The following is a 20,358-nucleotide window of genomic DNA, read 5'->3' as shown; positions in this document are numbered from 1 at the left end:
TTTTGAGCCTGTACAGACTTATGGGAGGTAGGGCTGACAAGTGTACAGTTCTTACTAGGCTTTTTCATATTTTGGAACTTATTCAAAAACAATCCTCGCCCTCACCATGAGTGCCTTCAAGACCCACGTGAATGGCCCCAGTTGGAAACCATTGATCTAGACCTAGATCCTTACTTTATTATTGAGGAAACTGAGGGCACGTAAAATTTCCAGTCATCAAGTGAGTTAGTGCTTAAAAGGAGTATTTTGTGCTTGGGAGGATGGGGGGAGGGGCAGGCAGGGGGAAAGAGAGAGAGAGCACACATGTGTGAGCTCTCTAGTCTCTCCTTATAAGGGCACTAATCCCATCATGAGTACCCCACCCTTATGACCTCATCTAATCCAAAGTACATCCCAAAGGACCCATCTCCAAATACCATCACACTGGGGGTTAGGGCTTTAATATATGAATTTTGAGGAGACACATTCAGTCCATAACACTGGAAAAGGGGAAAGAAGTTTTTGCTAGTTTTCCAGATGAGGCACTGAGGCTCAGAGAAGTAACTATATTAGACTGAGCCTATAAGAGAGAACTGAAGGAGGGCAGTGTCCATGATGCTGACCCGTCCATGCACTCTGATGCCTACCAAAATCTTCCCCTTCCCGTCACCAATCAAGGAGTCTGATGTGCCAACCAGCTCAAAGCTATTTCTTCTAAATTCTTAGAAGGGTGTAGTAGTTTTAAAACATGTCCACAGATTCTTTGATACTCTTCCCTTCAAAAGGTGGAATCTAATTCCTCTTCCCTGGAATGTGGGCTATCCTTACCAATGTGCTTCTAACAAATGGAATGTGGCAGAAGTGATGGTATGAGATTTCTGAGATTAAGTCTAAAAGATACCATGACTTCCCCCTTGCCCTGTCTCTTGGATCATTGGCTCAGGAAGACAGCTGCCATGTCTTGAAGACACTCAAGAAGCCGTGCAGAGAAGCTCATGTGGTAAGGAGCCAAGGCTACCTGCCAATGCCAGTGAGGGACTGAGGTCTCCTGCCAACAGCCCTGTGAATGTGCCATCGTGGATGTGAATTGTCCAGTCCCAGTCGAGACTTCAAGTGATTGCCGCCCTGGCTGGCATTTTGACTACAGCTTCATTAGAGACCCTTGTTGCTCCAAGATTCCTGACCTAAAGAGACTGTGAGATAATAAACGTTTATGGTTTTAAGCTGCTAAATTTTCAGGGCAACAATAGATAATTGATACAAAGGGAAAGGTGTTTTATGCTGCTATTCTCACTTGTCCATTCTCCACTTCACCCACATCGCCGAGCCCTATCAACATTTCTGAGCATCAGTTCCCTCTTACAGAAAATACCAATAAAATACCATATAGTATAACTGATACATACATGCCTAGTACTGACTCGCTCAAAATAAGTGCTCAAGAAATTGTAGTTTTTGTCAGCATCTTGTCAGCTATGCAGCTTCTCCATGTGAGTTTCTGTCTATTGGTTTCAGATGCCCACTTCCCTCACGTGAGGTGCCAACCTCAAACCAAAGTCAATGTGCATTGCCTGCCAGAGACCCCTAACCGCCTAATCCTTCCCGCTGAGGGACTCATGGCTTCTTCTCCATTTCAGTACAGAGAGCTTTCCTCCCTCTCTCACTGTCTTCTGCTAGCCTCCATTCTTAACCCTAATCTTTCATCTCAGAATTTCAGCTTTGATGCTTCCCACTTCCTTCCTATGGTTGCTTTAACCGAAGTGAGTCAGGTCTTACTGAAAAACTGACCACAGCCACTCGGCTCCCACCCTCCCCCAGACCAGGGCTGCCTGGGCAGAGTGTGAGGGGAATCAGTGTTTACTCAGCCCATTCTTTCCCCTCTCCACCTCAAGTCATAGGGCTTTGAGTAGGGCTTCCCCAGCCACCATGCCCCCCCCCAACAGACCGCAGTCAGAAGCCTATCTCACATTTGTCTGGTGGCTCAAGGAGAGAACAGAAATGCAGCAGCTTTAATCCTGGGGTAGCCTATCAAGTGGGCTCATTTGCTTATATTCCACTCTACTAGGTCCAACCTGTTGCCTCTGTTCAGCTCCAGGAGGATTTGGTAGAAGATTTTAGGTGTGAATACTAATAACAGCCAACCGTGTGCACTTAGGACCATCTCCTAGTGTCCGGAGACATGCAGCACTTTATCTTAATCCTCACAATAACACAGGCAAATTAATATTCACCCCTGGAACTTTGGAACTTGAAGGAGCAAACTACGATAACATAAAAGAAGACAAACAAAAAACCACCAAAACCTAAAACACACTGAAAAACTTCCTCTGCCTTGCTTTTTAATTTTGGTATGTACAGAGTCTCATCCTTAGCCTTGAAAATCAGCATGATCATGAAGGATGATTCTTTAAAGGACTGAGTTTAGGGGAAGAATATGGTGGGCTTTGCTATTAGCTTTTGAAGGGGTAACAGCTTTTCCCTGATCAGATGTGGAGGTTTCCCGTTTTCTGGGAGAGGGTAGCTGGCTTTCTTTCTCTGGAATGTAGAATTCATTAGTCTACTCTCTTCTATCTTGGAAACTTTGGGAGAATAGTTTTAGCCAGACAGAAGTCAACTGACACCATAACATGATTTTAATAAGACCCATTTATTTATTCAAAATTAAAATCTGCTATGAAGACAGACAAACAATGTAACATTCCCAGAGGAATTGAATTGCTTCTAGTTCAGACTGAGTTCTATTAGAACCAATTTTAGGTTGTTATAAATAACAAGCCGGCCACAGCTTTCAAGAATGAAGTGGTTGGGGAATGAGGTCAGGGGAATCCCTCAGAGCCACTGGAATATGAATTGTCAAAGGGGCTCCCTAGTTTCTCTTCTTATAAGCATAAGAGTCTTTGTAACACTCTGGGAGCCCCAGGCCCAGGGACAAGAGAAATTAGAGGGAGGTCGGGGAAAATAGCCCAACAGCTGTCAAGTGTGGTTAGGCTTGGAAATGAAGCTGCTGTTGACTCCCCAAGGAACAATTTTTTTTCCTTATATAACTTACAATTTCTCTTAAAACACTCGAATACCATAGGGTATCACCCTATGGAAACAGCTTAAACACAGGTGAAAATAATAAATATTGAAAAAATGTATAATATCGGGCTTCTTTCGAAATATTTCACAGAGAAGCTCAGTAAATAAATAGAAATGGGAGTTGAGGTATCAGAGGTAATAAATATTCTAGGAGAGAGGTACAACTGGGTTTTCCAGGGAGCTGGTTCTGCTCTCCCAGAACCCTGGATCAGATTTCGAAGATCTTCAGTTTATGTCCTAGAGTCTAGTAGAGTCGCCATCCTGGATGTTTTCTTCACTAGAATGCTTCAGTTTTTCATCTTTGTTGTCATGTAGGCTTCTATGTAGTTGATGAAGATGTCAAACTCACTCATGGCTTTGTAGACACCCTTCTCTTGGAGCTGTGTAGGGAGATAAGAAATGTTTAGTGAGAACCCCATCTGAGCAAGTAAGTGGTCATGACCCTGGGACCCAGAAGCTGTACTAGCTCCCTTGTGTTGGGGGATGAAGGACAGACCCTGGGGACCTGAGGATATGCCCTGCTGTCAGGAAAGGCTGTGCATTGGCCTGGACCACGGCCAGTAGGCAGCAAGAGGAACATTCACTTTTGCAAAGCACAGTCTTTCAAATGGTGCCTTTTCAACAATTTTAAAGATCATGTGCTCACATGATGCTTATTCAAAATTTGATGAAAAGATAGTAGGGGAACCACTTTGAAAGCAAGGCATTGAGAGAAGGAGAGAAGGGAGCCTTTTTTGTGTTTATGTTCCACCACCCATGGATTGAGAAGGTCCAGCCCTGCTTCTCTGACCTACTGTCAGGGGATTCATGCCCCCTGATGTTGGAACCCTGCCCAGTGTCTGTCTCCAGCCCATGAAGAGGACATAGGCCCCATGGCTTCTGGGAAATGTGGTAGAAGAATTCATGGACAGTTGGAAGAGTGAAACCCCACTTGGTTTGAGAGCTGACATTCTCAGGCACCTTGGAAGGTGTGACTGGCGGGTGGAAAGAGAGGGGGACCAAGTCCACATAAGGGAGAACTCTGCTTCCTGCTCTGCGTTTGGGGGAGTTCAGGCTGCACCCCTGGGTGTGTTTGTAAGTGCACGTTCACGTGTCGGCTTCCTGCACGTGTGGCAGCAGACCTGATTCCCAACAAGCTACTTTCTGTTTCCTCTGTCACTCTCCCCAGCACCCAGCTCACTGTGTTCACAGCTGGCTGGCCAGCCCAACCCACAGGCCTGCAAAGGCAGGGAGCAGTCATTTAGAAACCCCCCAAAACACTTCACAGAAAACAAACAGAACTGAGATGGCAGCTCCTCACTGGCTGAGGAGGTCACACCATTTGTCGGGTTCCCACACTCCCTCTGAGCGAAGCTCGGGGCCTGCTGAGCACCTGCCAACCTCCACCCCTCGGGAGTGGGCAGAGGTCATGGTCCCCAGACCCTCCCTGCCAGCATCCCAGGCTCACCTTATTGAAGACGCTCTTCACCTGCTCCACCGCCTTGCTCTTGTTTTCACAGGGCAGAAATCGATGCTGTGGAAGGAAAGAGAAAGTGTGAATGACACTGGCGCCCAGGTCCTGGGTCCATTGTGCTTGGGGGACAAGCCGGGAGCAGGAAGAGGCCAGACTCATCTTGGATGTCTACTCTCCACAGCTCCTGTGAGGACTAACCTACCTCCTCCTTCCCCACCAGACAGAGAAGAAACACAGCCCAGGGAGATTACTTGTGTTTCCCTAGGAGCTGCTCCCAGCTGCTTACAAGGCTGCGTCAAACACCCAGGTCTTGGAGTTTCCTCCCCTGGCACGTCCCAGTGCTGACCAGAGCCTGAGCCAGTCCTTCTGTCCTTTCCTGCTTTTGTCCTGTCCCTCTCCTTCAGTCCCAGCCACAGGGACCATTTCTAAGTCTCCAAGGAGCAGAGACACAGTCTCAGCCCTGCTGGCCAAACCCGTTGCAAGGTCTTCTTCTACAAATACAGCCCAAATGATTTCTCAACATCAGTGAGGGAACAAAGGAAGCCAGTGGTGAGGGTATCATTTCAGTTGGAGAAATAAATGATCCTGGGAGATTATTCACAGACACTAGCTTAGGGCTGAGTAGCTCCCTGGCCCCTCTAAAATGCCAGGGAAAATCCTGTCAGTCAGCTGGGCTCCACTTGAAGCTCTGCTCTCAAAAGGTTAAGAAGAAGAGGGAAGTGGAGTTTCCTCCCCCCGGGACCATTACCTCTGGCCCCTCCTGCGGGGCCCAGGTCCTAGGTCCCCAGGGACGAGGGAGCCCTGACTGAAGCTCTGGGCCCCTTTCATGTAGAGAGAGGGGAATAGCTAATAACCCACAAATGACTCACAAATAACAGGAAAGCTATTGCAAACCTTCACATGTAAATGCCTAGCGGCCACCCCACCCCCTGCTCAGAGAGAAATGAGCAAGTGATGTGACTTCTGCGCCTGGCCGGAGGGAGAGGGCGCCTGCCGGCCTGTGTCTTTGTGTCTCCGGGTGGGAACCGGGTTTGGGGAGGATGTTTCCGGAAGAGCCCGGAGGAGAGAGAGCCGCCTGCAAGGGAAAGAGCTGTCCTGCTACTCACACAGCGCCTCAGCCTCAGCCTGAGGGTCTTCAGCTTCTCCCCCAGGGAGTTCACATGCTCCTTGATGTTGGGGCCATGGTCCTCAGCCTGTGGCATCACCTCCTCCAGGTAAAACTGGATCATCTCCGACAAGGCTTGGCAACCCAGGTAACCCTAAGGGCGGAAGCCAGGGTGGGTGGTGACCCGGGAGGAAGAGCTACTGCTTGAGAGGACGGCTTTGTTCCCGGGGACCTTCTTAAGTGGCCACCTCCCCCCAGGACCGAGCCCTTGGTGACAACCCCCCTCCAGCTACTGAGTATGTGCTGAGTTAAGATCTTCCCACTTCTCCTTTTCAAAGTGAGGGAAGCGGACCCAGCTCCTTGCAGGCGAGAAGCAGAGCCGCCCTTAGTCATGCTGCACACTGCACCCTCGTCCCCGCCCAGCCCTCACCTTAAAGTCCTCCAGCAGAGACTGGCTCAACAACGAGGTGTCCACCTGGTCATTCATTTGCTGCAAGAAGAACACAAGGAGAATGAAAAGGTTTGGGGAAATACCGAAAATGACTGCTTTTCTCATGCCCTTTTATTTATAGAGTTTTTGATTTTTAATCAATGCAGACCTGGCCCCAAAATGGAAAAGAGAGCTTTCAAAACAGGACATTCAACGGTGCTGGAACTCTTAGTTAAATCCAGTCCTTCCCCTTGGGATCAAGTTCTTTAAAAAAATCTGGCTGATTTTGAAGGCAAGGTAGAAGTTTGCCTGGGTCCTGGTCTTTCTGCAAAACTGTGTCACATGTGCAAGGGTCCCCATACCAACCCCTTGGCGCCCTTTGCTTTTCTGTCTACCCGCTGCCGGCATCCAGCTGCAGCACTGAAAGTTCTCCGGGAGTGGGAAGCATCTCCTTATGCAGGTTTCCCCCTGTATGGTGCTACCCCAAACCATCAGTCTTTCAGGTTCTGGAAGCCCTCTAAGCTGAGGCAACTTATGTTTCCCTGCCACAGGGTATGGGGAACATCTTCACCTCCAATCAGACCCTTCGTGATCTCTCCCAGCCTATGAAGTATTGAGCTCCAGAGAATTCTTACACAAATTTCCAAGCATAGGAGAGATAGGAGAGATACCTTTTTGAAGGGAGCTTTTCCTGCACAATTTGCTGCAGCACCAGGGCTTAGATTGACTCACTGAACCCACAGCTTGACCAGGGATTCTTAAGAATTTCAGTTTGAGGGGGAATGGGTGTTGGGGGTGGAGGTGAATGAAAAGGAGGTTTTATAAGCTCTGGCAGAATGCCTCGTCAGGCAGTCCCAGGGAGGAAGGAAGGACAGGAGAGCATCATACTCACAAAGAAAGTCTTCACGTTGCTGAAGGCAGCTCGGAGCTCCCGGAGCATGTGGGGCAGGCTGTTTGGGAAGTGGATGCAGCCGTCCTTAGACTGGGTGCCCTGGTGTTGGCTGGCTGCCACCCCGGCCAGGAAGATCAGGCAACAGAGCAGTGCTGAGCTGGGCATGGTGGAGTTCTGTCTTCTTCGTTCAGTCAGACTTGTGGCTTGGTTTTGCAAGAGCAAGCCCCTGTTGTGTAGACCTTCACCTACTGTGTCCCCCTTTTATATTGTGGGGCCTCACCATTCATAAAAAGCCACAGTGTCACAGATTTCCTGGCAAAAGTTTCTTCTGATTCTAGCTCCTCCCTTCCGTAGACCTCTCCAACTTTGTATTCGTTGAAACTCTTACTCAAAGTTTTAAATTTTGCATCGTAAGCAAAAGAGATGGTTGAAAGATGAACTTCTGCCTATGGTTATTTTTAGGAGAAGCTACCTCTCTCTCCCTTTTAAAATAATTTTTCAGCTTCTCTTAATAAAAAAAAAAAAGTTGATTTCCTGGGGTGAACAGCTGTTCTGTGCACAGGGACCCACAGTTGTGGGTTCCATTCACGTGTTCCTAGGTCACAGTGACGTGACAAATTGGCCATTCCAGAATACACTGGGATTGAGAAATAACTGGGTCCCCCTCCCCAACCTGGGTTGATACTCGAGGCTTCTCCTTACTGGATTGGGAAGTCACCTCAGCTCTCCAGGCCTCAGCTTCCCCACATGAAAACAGGAGTGTGAGCTAAATATCCTCAAAGCTGCCTTCTGGTTCTTTCATTTTATGTTCCAAGAGTACTCCTTAAAGAGGCCAGCTTCCCACAGGACAGGCAAGGGTGTCGGATGTGCTCCAGGTTCCTTCTCTGGCCCTGGATTCATTTAGACTCTCAGATCCATGTCTCCAACCTCCTTGGCTAGCCACGTCCTCAGGGGGAATTAGTAAGAGTAGTCCACGTTTACTGGAAGCTGTACCTGCCAGTCACCATGACCCTCATCTCCATTTTACGGCGAGCAAACCGAGGCACACAGATATTAAGTACCCCGCACATGGGTGCTGAGTGAGGGAGCCAGAATTTGCACCCAGGCCTGCCTGATACTCAGGCTGTGCTCCTTTACCTATTCTACACTGGCCCCAGCGTGCAGAATGGAAAATTTGGATTAAAGGGTCACTAGGATTCTTCTGAGTTGTGACCTTCCGTGGCTGGAGACTTACATTTGAAAGATGGGGAGGAAGAAGTAAAAATAACAAAGAAAATAAGTTGGGATTCCGTGAAGGCTGGACAGGAGGCCCTTTTCTCCCCTCTTACCTATCCCTTGTCCTCCTTCCAAAGAAGCCTTAGTTGTCTTGCTTTGGATTTGCACATGTGAGCCTGTGTGTGTGTGTGTGTGTGTGTGTGTGTGTGTGTGTGTGTGTAGGGGCAGAGTAGCCAGATATGGTGAGGAATGTTGCACTACCGCTAGAAGGAAAGGATGGTGTGGTGACATTACTTCTACAGATATGAAGAAAGTCTGGGAGTCCTTTGAGTGTGCCTGACCTCCCCCTTCTCCAGGGGCTTCTCCCACTGTCTCACTGAATAGCTCTGATCTGGGGGGACAGAAGGCCGGGGCTCTGCCACTCAAACCCAGGGCAAGTCACCTGACCTCCCTGTGTCTGTTTTCCATCTATCTCAAGGGCACAGCAGTACCTGCCTTCTGTCTGCCGGGGGCCTTTGGGCTTCACATGGGATGGGGCCTGGGGAGGTAACAAGTGGATCCAGAGGTAGGATATCTCCAGTGTTTCTGTTATTTTCTTGCCTTCTTGCATCAGCACTGGGATACCTCAGGTGGCCCTGGGCTCTGAGCGTGCCCCATTAAAGAAGCTCACTGCACCAGACGAGGGGGGCAGACATGCTGGGGCTGGGCTGGAGGGAGTGGGAGGGAGGAGGCAGAGAGCCCAGGCTGCAGATGTACCTTGTGGGTCAGGATCAGGGGACTGTAGTCTCTCTTCCCAACCCTTTGGGGAGTGTTGATGCAGAAGCCTAAGAATCACAAAGGGGGAAAGAACCTTTACAAATAGGCGTGGAAGAGAACTATATTCAATCTCCTGTGATAAACCAGAATGGAAAAGAATATGAAAAAGTATACATATATGTATAACTGAATCACTTTGCTGTACAGCAGAAATTAACACATTATAAATCAACTGTACTTCAATCAAATTAAAAAAAAAAAAAAAAGAAATAGGTGTGGAGCTGACTCAGGAATTGCTGCTCCTGCCAGATTTACACTGGCCTTAGGAGTTCTGAGTTTTGCCACAAGGAAGAAGAGGGAAGGGGTCAGGGGCCGGGTTTTGCACCCCTTCCACCCTACTCCTTCCCTCTTGGCTCCTGGGTTTTCTGGGCTGTGTCTGCTTCAGCCTGCAGGGCTGACCCCTCTCTGAGCTGGGTGTTCTGGGTACCGACTCAGCCTGGCTGACCAGTCAGGCCAGAGGACCCAAACCCAGGGCAGACTATGAGGCCCCGCTTCTGGACCCAGGCAGCACAGATCCCCCTCTTACCTTTGTTTGCCACCGTGCCATGTGCTTTTCTCCACTACTAAGTCTACAACAAACGTCGCCGTCATCCATGTGCACAACTGACTCGGCCAATCAGCTGTGAGCTCCCTGAAACAGGGCACTGTTTCATTATCTTTTGTGTATCTGGTGCCGAGTACAGGGTCTGGCCCATGGAAGGTGCCAGGGACACAGCTTCCTTTTTTCTCTGTTGGGATGGGCATAGCAGAGTACCCTGTGAGCCTGGACCAGGGCTGGTCTGGGCATGGGCAAGCACTCAGAGCAACTCAGGCAGGCAGGCAGTATCTCTTCCACTTCTTCTTACAATTTGAAATATTAAATACACACACACACACACACACACACACACACAGACATGCACGCACGCACACATGCACATAATGGCAGGAGAAGGGAGGTGGGCAAGAGCCATTTCTATCTTTCTTTATTCCATAAGCCATTAGGTAGGGTAAGGGTTAGGCTCTGACTTCTTTATTTGTTTTGGAATGTTTGGTAAATGTTGTCAATTACCTCAAGCCATTTGTTGAATTTTTCATCCTTTCTCTGTTGATGTGAAATTGTTGTCCTCTCTCATCTCAAAATTTTCAGAATCTAAATGGTCAGAGACCATTTAGGCAACTTCCCTGATGCAATTACTTAATTAACAAATGGAGATAACAGTATCTTCCCTATCCACATATCTCATAGGACTGATGTCAAGCTGACATAAGAGAATAGGTGTGAACATCTTGGGAAAAGTTAAGACCCTTTGTTTATATATTGACCAAACAACAAGAACAACAAAGATGACTCCTATTTCTCAAGACTGTGAAGGTTCCATTCATCTGAAAAGTCATTAGGATTCACTGGGAAAAGTCCCAAACTCATAGGTCATGTAGATGTGACCTAAATGTCAACAGTCTGCATGTTAGATTTGAGTTGGGGTTTCAGTCCAAGGGAAGAGCCCAAGTAGGGAAGAAAGTGAGCGAGCAGGCACCTGTGGATGGATGGTGTGTCAGTCTGGGCACCATTTGGCCCTGTGGATTTCAAGACAACACAAATGCCACTCGTTAGACTGTGAGCTCCTTGAGAGCAAATGGTCTGAGCCCAATTTTCCCTCAGATCTAGATTCATAGCAAGTGTCCAATACATGCCTATTAAATTGAATTTAAATGAAATTTTTTCCTTGGGGACTCACTGGGAAATCAGAGGAAAGTGTGGGAGGGGAAATATCTCTTCTCTTCCATCCCTGCTCTAGAATATTCCCTAATGTTCATATTCAGCTGCAAAAGAAAGAAAGTCTGACTCACCATGGCTTAAAAAGGAAAGGGATATTATTTTTTGGTCTTCCGTGACAAGAAGTTCAGAGGCAGGCAGTCCAAGGCTAGTACGGCACTCCAATGTCATCCAGAACCCACCTCTTCTGCCTTCCTGCTTTTCTATGAATTGTTGTAGGATGTCAGGGAGGAGGGAGTAGAGTAGAGTCTAAAGGTCCAATGGCATGTCAGCCCAGGAGATCCTAATAATTTTTCTGGAAAGCTCCATTTGTGAGTTTCACCACTTTAGCTGCAGACAACTCCAGGCAGCCAAGAATCGTGAACAGATTTTGGAGGGTGTGCTCTACAGTGCACAAGAGCTTATAAGGAATCACCTCGCAGCTAATCTCATGCTCAGCAAAATGGCAGCCATCTTGGTATAACTGTGCTGTATCTTGCAACAATTCTGCTGCTCAGACCCAAGAGTGGGGAACAGACTGGGAGCCCTGTGGGGCTGCACTGGAGTCACAAAGAGAAAGCTATGGAATCTGAGCTTGCTGGACTCAGGGTTCAGCCAGCTTGCCTGTCAACAGGGCCACCACAAGCGTAGCAGGCAGGTCAGTGATGCAGGCAGAGAAGATGGGAAGGTGCCCACCCAGGACAAGGGAGCTGACTGTCTCAATGAAGAATCCCTTGGGGGCTTGGCTCCTGTGTGCTCATTTGTAATCATTATTTTAAGGCTGATAATGGGAGTTTCATTTCTTCTTCTTCAGGACATCTAGAACGTACAGTAGTTTCCCCAGCTTGAAATTTCTAGTATTCCCTTGAATAACCTTCCTCAGCTCCCTGGACTGAGGCTTCCTCAGGAGCTTTGCTGCAAGAGGCCTGGTCAAGGGCACAGAGTGTGGCATCACAGCCCCCAAGTGGGGCCGGGTGGGACCCCAAGGTACAGGGTTCTGTCTTTGACTTTGGCCTCGTGGTTGAGGTGCTTCAAAATAAAGTCCTGGTGGCTCAGAGCTTTAAAAGGAGCCTGAGTTGGGGCTGGCCCCTAGGCCGAATCAAGCAAGGGTTATGCAAACTGGAGTGGGTGCCCTTCTGAGGAATGTGGCCAGCAGACGCTGCAAACCACAGCGGAAGGGCTGATCTTTGGACAGCCAATGTGGAATTCCCCTTTGTACAACGGTGGTGCCATATCAAGCAATTTGGATTTTCCTTAGGGGACGGACACTGTGCTCTGTAACTTCTCATAAGAGAGATTTGGCTACAGGGGCCAGGACACCAGGTGTTGGAGTCCTTGCCACCCAGAGGATACAGCTGTCTCTGCTCTGTCTGCATGACTACCTAGAATAACTAGTGGGTTCCTGAGCGTGGGGCACAGATAGATTCCTTCAGCTCCAGGGCTGTCCCTCTGATGGGATTTAGTTTACTCAAACTTCCCTGGCTGGCTGACACATTAAACCTAGTATGTCCGAGCAGGACATGTGATCTGTGTAGTCACTCCGAGGGCCCCATGCTTGGAAGGGCCCTGCCTTTGCTCCGTTGTCTTGAAATTCTTAACAATTGTTGAACAAGAGGCCCCACATTTTCATTTTGCACTGGGCCCCCAATTTATATAACTGATTTTTTTATCGGAGACTAAACTCTTCATCTTCTTTCTCTCGTCTCAGCTTCATCCAGTGACATGGCACCCTAACTCAGCAAGGGGACCGCCATCTAACCTAACATACAAGCCCGACACCTAGAAGTAATTTGTTGGTTCCTCCCTCTCCCTTACCAACCTATGTCCAATCTATTAGCAGGTCTTCCAGATTTTTCTTCATAAACATCTTTGTAATCTGCTAACTTCTCACCATTTGCATCATCAGCAGCAGCAACTGTCTGGTTCAAGCTTCCATCTTGTCTCTCCTGGGCTCCGAACAAGCGCCTTGTTGATAGTCTAATATCCATTCTCCAAACTGTCCTCCACTTTGTATCCCAAGTGATTATTTTCAAATGCCAATCTGATCGTGACTCTCCCCTTGCTTAAACCCTTCAATGACGTGTTACTTTCCCTTTCTGGGTAAAATAAGGACCCACATTCTTAATACTGTTTACCACTCCCTTTATTATCTGACCTTGACTATTTCTTCTGCCTCAACTTCCAGCACTCTCCACTTCCCTCTGCATTCCAGCCTTATTGGCTTTCCTCTTTTGTTTTTTCCCAAATGATCCATTCTCTCTCTCCTACCACGGGGGCTTTGCACATGTAGTTTCTCCTTTCTGGATTGCGCTTCCCCCTCTCTTCATCCTTCGGTTCTCAGCTTAGATCTTACTTTCTCATATGAGTTTTTCCTTATTCTGCAGTCAAGGTCAGGTCATTTGGGTATATCTCCTCAGGACACCTTGCTCCTTTTCTTTATAGTACTGGTGTCAGTTTGTAATTACACACGTGGCTATGTGGTCACTTGACTGATCTCCATCTCTCCCATTAGACTGCCCTCCACAAGGGCAGGGCTCACATTTGTTTTTGATCATCGTTGTTTGCCTAGTACTTAGCACAATTCTGGGCACATCCAAGGTTCACACTAAACATTTGTTGATGGATTGCATGACTGAGTGTGTGCTTCCTAAACTTTTTGTAGCTGTAGAACGGCTACGTTTGTCTTCTATCTCATATAAAGCAGAGGATGAATTCACCTGGGGAAACACCTACCCTCACAAACTCTATGTCTATTCCCATTTAGCTTTTCCATGTTTAAAATATCAATACTATTACTAATCTATACTCTTCCTGGCAGATGTTAACCAAATCCCCCACGGTTGTTGGAACATTAGAAATGTCCTGTGTCAGGAGATGTCAGAAGAGGAAGGGCCTTAGACATTATCTAATCCATACCTCTTATTTTACAGGTGGGCAAACTGAGGCCCAGAAAAGAAAGTGACTCTCCCAGGCACTGGAGACAGTTAATGACAAAGGTGAAATCAGAACTCAATTCTTTTTGTATTATTCTTCTCAAATCAGTACCTAATTCCTTGACTCAGATGAGTGTTAAGTCACTGAATTCTCATGCAGCACCAACAACTGGGGGCAGTTGCCTAAGACGTGAGCAGCATGTGGGGCAGCAGTGGTGAGGAGAAGTTGAAAGCCTGTGAAAATAAGTTTTTCCTCCATAAAACAATTATGAATCTATTATGTACTTGCAGGATGCATAGCCCTATGATTACAAGCTGGAGATGGGGGTGAGTGTTGCTTAGGTATTTTTGTCTTAGGGAAATATTTCAAGCCTTCGAATATTTGCAGACAGAAAGGAGTTTCTCCTGTATCTTGTCTGTCTCTAAGACACAACTGCAGTGATATTAAAGGCATAGTTTGGTATGCTCTCCCACCACGGGACCCCTAAAGCACCATCTCCTCCATGAAACCTTATTCAAGAGAACAGAGAGCTGAGGATTTCCCTTTATCTTGCCTATTCTGATCTCTATCCCTAAGACGTACCCCTGACTGTAAATCCTCAGCCCCACCCCACGTGTGCTTAGGTGCATAACTGCATGACATGGGAAGAGCCAGCTGCTTCCTGCATCCTGGACTCACATCACTTCTACTGTGAGTGTGTCATTTACATACCAACCCGAGGTCATATACTCTCCGGGGCAGGGAGTGGGAGTGTGCCACTGTGTTCAGTGTGGTCCTAGATTCCCTTAGTCAGCTCTTCTCAAACTATTTGGATTCAGGACCCTTCTACAGTCTTGAAAATTGTTGAAGACCCCAAAGAACTTCTACTTTGTTGGGTTATATCTATCAATATTCATCATATTAGAAAGGAAAACTGAGAAATTAAAAAAGAACATTTATGACATTCTAAAGGAATAATAATTTAAAAAACCCCACTACATCTTAACATAAATAACATATTTTTAATGAGAAATAACTGTAGTTTCCAAGTCGGAACACATTTAGTGAAAAGAGTGCACAGTTTGACATCTGTCACAAAGTTCTTTAAATATCTGGTTTAATTGAGGAACTTACATTCTTACATCTGCTCCTACAGCCAATCTGTTGTGATAGGTTTTTGGATTTGAAGCGTGTGAGAAAATCCAGCCTCATAAATGTATATGGTTAGAAGAGGGAGGTCCTCCTAGGCGTCCTTGGACCACACTTTGAGAACTGTTGGCTTAAGCGTTTAACAAAAATGTCTGGGTGAGGATGAATGGGAGGAAGGTGATCAAAGTTTGGCTTCCAAGGAAGGGGCAGAGGATGTACGCTCAGGCACCTGTCCTGCAGGGAGAAGGGAGAAGCCCATTGCTTCACTGCCGTCTCCTTTATTCAGAGTTTCCCAGTAGCCTGTGTGGTCCTATAGCGGTTCACAGTGCAGCTGCTTCTGTGAGCATCACATGTGTCATGGAAGCTGCAGTGCCTCACACGCCAAATTTGTAGTTTCAAGTCAGAACCCAAGGGAGTTTGGGGGCTGATTTGCAGTGCCCTACCTGCTACTGTAAATCCCCTTCTCCAAGGGGCCCGGGTCCAGGATCAAGTTGCAGGGCTGGGGCGGTCATGGGGCACCGGGCTGTGGGAGGGACTCTACTGTAGACTTATTTTTGGTTCTACTTTCCATTTCCACTTTTAATTCTTCTCTCGTTCTCGCTCTCACTCTCTTGCTCTCTCCTTCAGTTCTGAGGGGCAGTTAATAAACCTGCTTTCTCTTTGGCCAGGCTTGCTCTTCTCAGTTTTCAGAAAAACCTTGAAAATAAAATATTAGGAGATTGGGATTGACATATATACACTAATATGTATAAAATAGATAAGTAATAGAATCTGCTGTGTAAAAAAATAAATAAAATTCAAAAAAGAAAAGAAAAGAAAAGCAAACATTTCCCAGTCTAACAGGCCAGGATTAGTCCAATCAAATCAATACGATTTGCTTTCCATTCTCTTCTGTCCTCCTGCAGAGTTGAGTGGCAGATACAGTCAGTGGGCTTTGATCGATCTGGCTAATTCAGAAATCACCTTGAAAGGTGGGCACCCTTTTAGGAACTGGGTCAGACATGGTATGTTCAAATTAAAGCTTGATCCCTGGTTGCCCATCTGACTATGGGAGATTCTATGCACTGAGTGGAAACAAGTTCTTTTTTTAAACAGAGCTGGACTGAGAGGCCCTAAGATGCTTCAATCTTCAAATGTGGTTCAAAATAACATATCACTAAACTCTAAAAGAAATCTAAGGAAGCCCAGCAAGGTTCTGATAATTTTGATGATTATATACATCAACGCTTGAGTCTGTCATACAGAGTGAAGTCAGAAAGAGAAAAACAAATACTGTATGCTAACACATATATATGGAATCTAAAAAAAAAAAAGAAAAAAAATGGTTCTGAAGAACCTAGGGTCAGGACAGGAATAAAGACACAGATGTAGAGAATGGACTTGAGGACACAGGGAGGGGGAAGGGTAAGCTGGGACGAAGTGAGAGAGTGGCATGGACATATATACACTACCAAATGTAAAATAGATAGCTAGTGGGAAGCAGCCACATGGCACAGGGAGATCAGCTCGGTGCTTTGAGACCACCTAGAGGGGTGGGATGGGTAGGGTGAGAGGGAGACGCAAGAGGGAGGAGATATGGGGATATAGGTATATGTATAGCTGATTCACTTTGTTATACAGCAGAAACTAACACACCATTGTAAAGCAATTATACTCCAATAACGATGTTAAAAAAAAAACCCAAAACCAAAAAAACATTATTCTTTCAAAAAATTGAACAAGATCTCTTTGTGCCTGGCTTTTGGGTGGTTCGGGACTGTTCCTAGTCAGGTGCCTCAAGCACAAGGTTGGATATAAAGTAGTTGACTGATCAGTCTCACGAAAGAGGGGCTAAGAATTGTGCACTCAAGTTTCCCTTGTGTGGCAGAACTCATATGACCTCTGACAGCAGAGGCTGGATCTCTGACAGCAAAGCACTCATCTTTCTCACTTGCCACCCCACAGCCCCCTGGGGGGTCCAAGTGTTCAGTTACTGGAAACCATGTGATGTGCCCTGCTTTTGGGCTGGTCTTTGCAGGAGAGTGTGGTGGTTAAATGTGTAGGCCCTCGAGTCACACTAAGTTTGCAACCCAGCTCTGCCCCTTACCATTGGTGTGACCCTGGGCAAGTTACCGAGCTTCCCTGAGCTGCAGTATCTCCAGCTGGAGATGATGCTTGCGCTGTGGGGCTGCTGTAAGGGTCGAGTGAAATAGCGCACGTACACAGGTGCCTAGGTGATTGCCCGGCACTTAACAAGCAGTCAGTACACCTGAGATGCAGTGGTCCATGCCTTTCCACGGGAAGGTGCAGCTGCTAGAGCTGGAGGTATCTCTTTGTGGACCTAAAGTCTGGGAACAGGAGTTCTCCACTCCAATATTCTGAGGACGTCCCAGGGGGGCAGAGAAGTCAACCCCATAATAGAAAGAGTTCTGGCTCGGCCGTCCAGGAGGACGGCTTCCAGCCCCGGCCTCCCCTGTGAAATCCTGGACGCATCCTTTCCATCCCTCGGCCTTGCTTTCTGCATCTATAAGTGGGAGGCTTGACAGAGTGGTTTTGCTAGGGTACTTTCCAAATCTAACATCCTAACATTCTGTGATGTTCTTGTTCCCCTCCCCCGCCCCATCTACCCTCCCTGGCAAGAGTTAGCTGGCATGAGTGACTCCGATGCACACCTTCCCCCCTTGCCAAATCCACGAAGTCAGCCCTACATGGGGCCTCTCTGGCCATTTCTAGTGCAGAGATGCTGCCCAGCCCTGGCAGTGCCATTCTGTAAGAGGAACAAAAACCTTTTCCTCGGGCAGCTTTGCGTGTGTTCACCTGTATTTCCTTCTCGCAATCCTGGCCCCCAGCGTTCTTGAGGTTGCAGTTTCGTTGTGAGTCAGAGCTGCTGAGAGCAGTGGAAATGAGAGGGGCCTCCGCTGGTCGGGGAGGACATGATGCTACCTTTTCCTCAAGAGCGAGGCCTGGGGGGCGGCGGGGGCGTGGGATGGAGGTGAGCACGTTCCGGAAGTGGATTTCTCACGGTGACTGTCTCTGGCAGGAAAGAATATTACTGGAAAGCCCTAGAGATCGCTTCACATCTCTTTCAGAAGGGCCTTCACGTTCTCAAGAAATGATCCGCACGGGGAGGTAAAATGTCTGTCGTTTTGGTGTTGGCCAGGAGCAGGCCATGGCCAAGGAGGAAGTGCTCTGGATGAGGCTGGCTCATGGCCTGAGTCTCAGATAACAGGTTTGCTTGGTGACGGTGGCGTGGGTGCTGCATCCCCATGGCAGAGCACGTCAAGCCAGGTCAGGTGCTGCCTCAGGCCGTGGTTTGCCAGGGCTGCAGGCTTTGAAGCGATGAGGAGGTCCTTCAACCCCTTGGTCATATGCCACGGGGAAAAGGAGAGGAGAGAGGGGGGAATGACCAGTGCTGGAAACAGGACACCTGACCATCGTGTGGAAACCACCGTGGAGGAACACTCACCTCATGCAGGCGCCAGAGCAGCAGATTCATGGAGCCAATGAAGGAAGCTCCACGGAGCAGTGGACTGAAGCCTCACTGGATAGAAACGTGTAGATGGTGCCAAAGAACATACAGGCCACCCCCGACTTACAAATGCCCATTTCTATAGACTCAAATGGCAACCATTGGTTCATTCTTACCCTTCTGAGTAAGGAACCCCTTACTTCAGGATTCTGCTTCTGAGAGATCCTTTATGAAGTAACCAGTAACTTCTAGAGGGCCACTGGCGTCAGATTCAGAGGCGGGGAAGAAGCAATAGAAAAGAAGCAGAACACTTAGGTGTGCTCACCCCAGAGGCTGGGCTCTGTGCAGGGCTGGGTTGTGAGCTGGGACAGGTGGACAGGAGAGTTGATCACCTGGGATCTCTGGGTCAAGCAGGGCAGAAGGCAGGGGTTTCAATAGAGGGGTTTCAAGTGAGGGTCCCCTCAGAGGGGAAAGTGACAGGGGCCTCCCAGAGAGGGGTCTCAGGGAGAGGGAGTAGAGTGTGATAAGAGGTGACCCAAGACAACTTTGTCTATTTCAAATGTTGCCTAAGGCTGGTCATATATCCAGTAGGAGAAAGAAACTCCCCTGTGTTAATCTTGCAGACCCCAGCTCCCAAGAACCTGAGCTGAGGTTGGTGCTATTTATAGTATAACACAGTTGTATCATAGGCCAAGAACAAAGCATTTTTAAAAGGAGTTTCTATGAAGACATTGTTCCAGGTTCCAAAACAGTGACTTACAAACATCTGTGCCTCAGGCAAAAGCTACCTGCAAAAACACATACCCGACCAAAGGGGCTGCAAAGTTTGACTGTGTGTTGGGAAGGGTTGGTGATGGGGGCTTGGGGCTGGGCACGTGGAAGGGAAGGGATAACTGGACATCCTCAGCGGGGTGTCATGGGGAAACTGGCCTGGTGTCTCTGCCACTGGAATCCAGAGCCCCATATACATGTCTACCAACGAAACCCTATCATGTCTGTAAGACAGAAGAAATAGTAATACCCATCTCCTGGTCATGAGAATAAAATGGGATAAAAGCTTGTCGCAGCGTCTGGCACGTAGTGAGCACACAATGACTATTACCTGGCAGACAATCCATGGCTTCCATATAACTATGTTACACCTACCACACCATGACTACCAGAACAGCTATGACTGTTGATACTACCACAATTTTGCTTTCCCTTCTGGACTTCTTGAAATGACTTTGAACATCCAAAGTGTAGTGCAAGTGGAGCGGGTGCGGGCTGCAGGGGACTAATGAGGCAGGGCCCTTGGTGGAGGGGGATGAGCTGGGGAGCAGCACATGGGAGCTTCTGGTCACTATGATCACAGCTGGGGCTTCTATTTCATTTCAGGTAAAATCAGAGGGCTTTAGAGTAGACTGGAGGTGAGGAGGAGGAGCTGCGTGGCATGGAAGAGGCCACAGGGAGCCAGAGCTTGCTCCGGTATAGGCTGCAGTGGTGGGAAAGTTGGGGTTGAGGCTGCTGGGGGCACTGCAGCTGAGATTTAGGGCTGCAGAAATGGTGAGGCTGCTGAGTTCTTCACATTGACCCCACCCCTGGTCCCTGGTGCTTCCCACCCTAGCTGAGCTAAAGGCCACATGGGGGCTCAGCTGTAGCCGGTAGTTACCGCCATTACCATTCTAAGGACAGCCAATTAACTCTTTATGCTGGTTGTTCCCTTCAACCCCAGGAACACCAGAAGGCCTTCTTTACGTCATTTTCGACTTCTCCAGACCACAGGCTCATCTTCCTAATGCACCAGTATCATCACCAAAGTCCCATTTGCAGGAACCTTCAACGGCTGCCCAGTTCCTTCTGAACAGACCCCAGCCACCCAAGCTGGGCATTCACACTTCCAAATGCCTTTGCAGCCTTCTTTCCCACAGATTTGCTGCACAAAGTTGCTGATCAAAACAAGAGGGCTCTCACCTGTTGTCAGAAGATGCCCTGTTCTCTCTCAGCATCTTGCTTCCACTCGCGGCTTTACTGGTCTGCAATGACTGCATGCCTCCCCGCTTTCATCCAACAGAATCCTCCAGAGCCACCTCTTCCATGAGCCTTTCCTTACCAATCTGGTCCCACTGAGCTTTCTTCCTTTCTCCTTCCCTCCCTCCCTCC

General features: G+C 48.0%; 1 protein-coding gene across 1 annotated transcript; it reads right to left on the bottom strand.

The window, feature by feature from the left end:
- Nucleotides 1–2,614: 2,614 nt before the first annotated feature.
- IL10 (interleukin 10) lies at nucleotides 2,615–7,163 on the bottom strand. Its single transcript, XM_007100340.2, has 5 exons — nucleotides 6,941–7,163; nucleotides 6,049–6,108; nucleotides 5,620–5,772; nucleotides 4,508–4,573; nucleotides 2,615–3,440 (listed from the first exon to the last, which is right to left on the bottom strand). Exons 1-5 carry the CDS (start codon nucleotides 7,103–7,105, stop codon nucleotides 3,348–3,350), a joined length of 537 nt encoding a protein of 178 aa, XP_007100402.1. The 5' UTR covers nucleotides 7,106–7,163; the 3' UTR covers nucleotides 2,615–3,347.
- Between the last annotated feature and the right edge of the window lie 13,195 nt (nucleotides 7,164–20,358).

Source organism: Physeter macrocephalus, chromosome 4 (genome assembly GCF_002837175.3).
Source record: "Physeter macrocephalus isolate SW-GA chromosome 4, ASM283717v5, whole genome shotgun sequence".
Taxonomy (NCBI): domain Eukaryota; kingdom Metazoa; phylum Chordata; class Mammalia; order Artiodactyla; family Physeteridae; genus Physeter; species Physeter macrocephalus.
Note: the sequence above shows the minus strand (reverse complement) of the source record. Positions and strands in the feature narration are given on the sequence as shown.

Excerpts from the sequence above, each read along its gene's own strand:
- IL10 (XM_007100340.2), bottom strand. The coding sequence starts at position 7,105 with ATGCCCAGCTCAGCACTGCTCTGTTGCCTGATCTTCCTGGCCGGGGTG. Across the intron at positions 6,109-6,940 it reads GCAACGTGAAGACTTTCTTT|CAAATGAATGACCAGGTGGA; the intron begins GTGAGTATGATG and ends TTCTTCTTGCAG. Across the intron at positions 4,574-5,619 it reads GGCTGAGGCTGAGGCGCTGT|CATCGATTTCTGCCCTGTGA; the intron begins GTGAGTAGCAGG and ends TTCCTTCCACAG.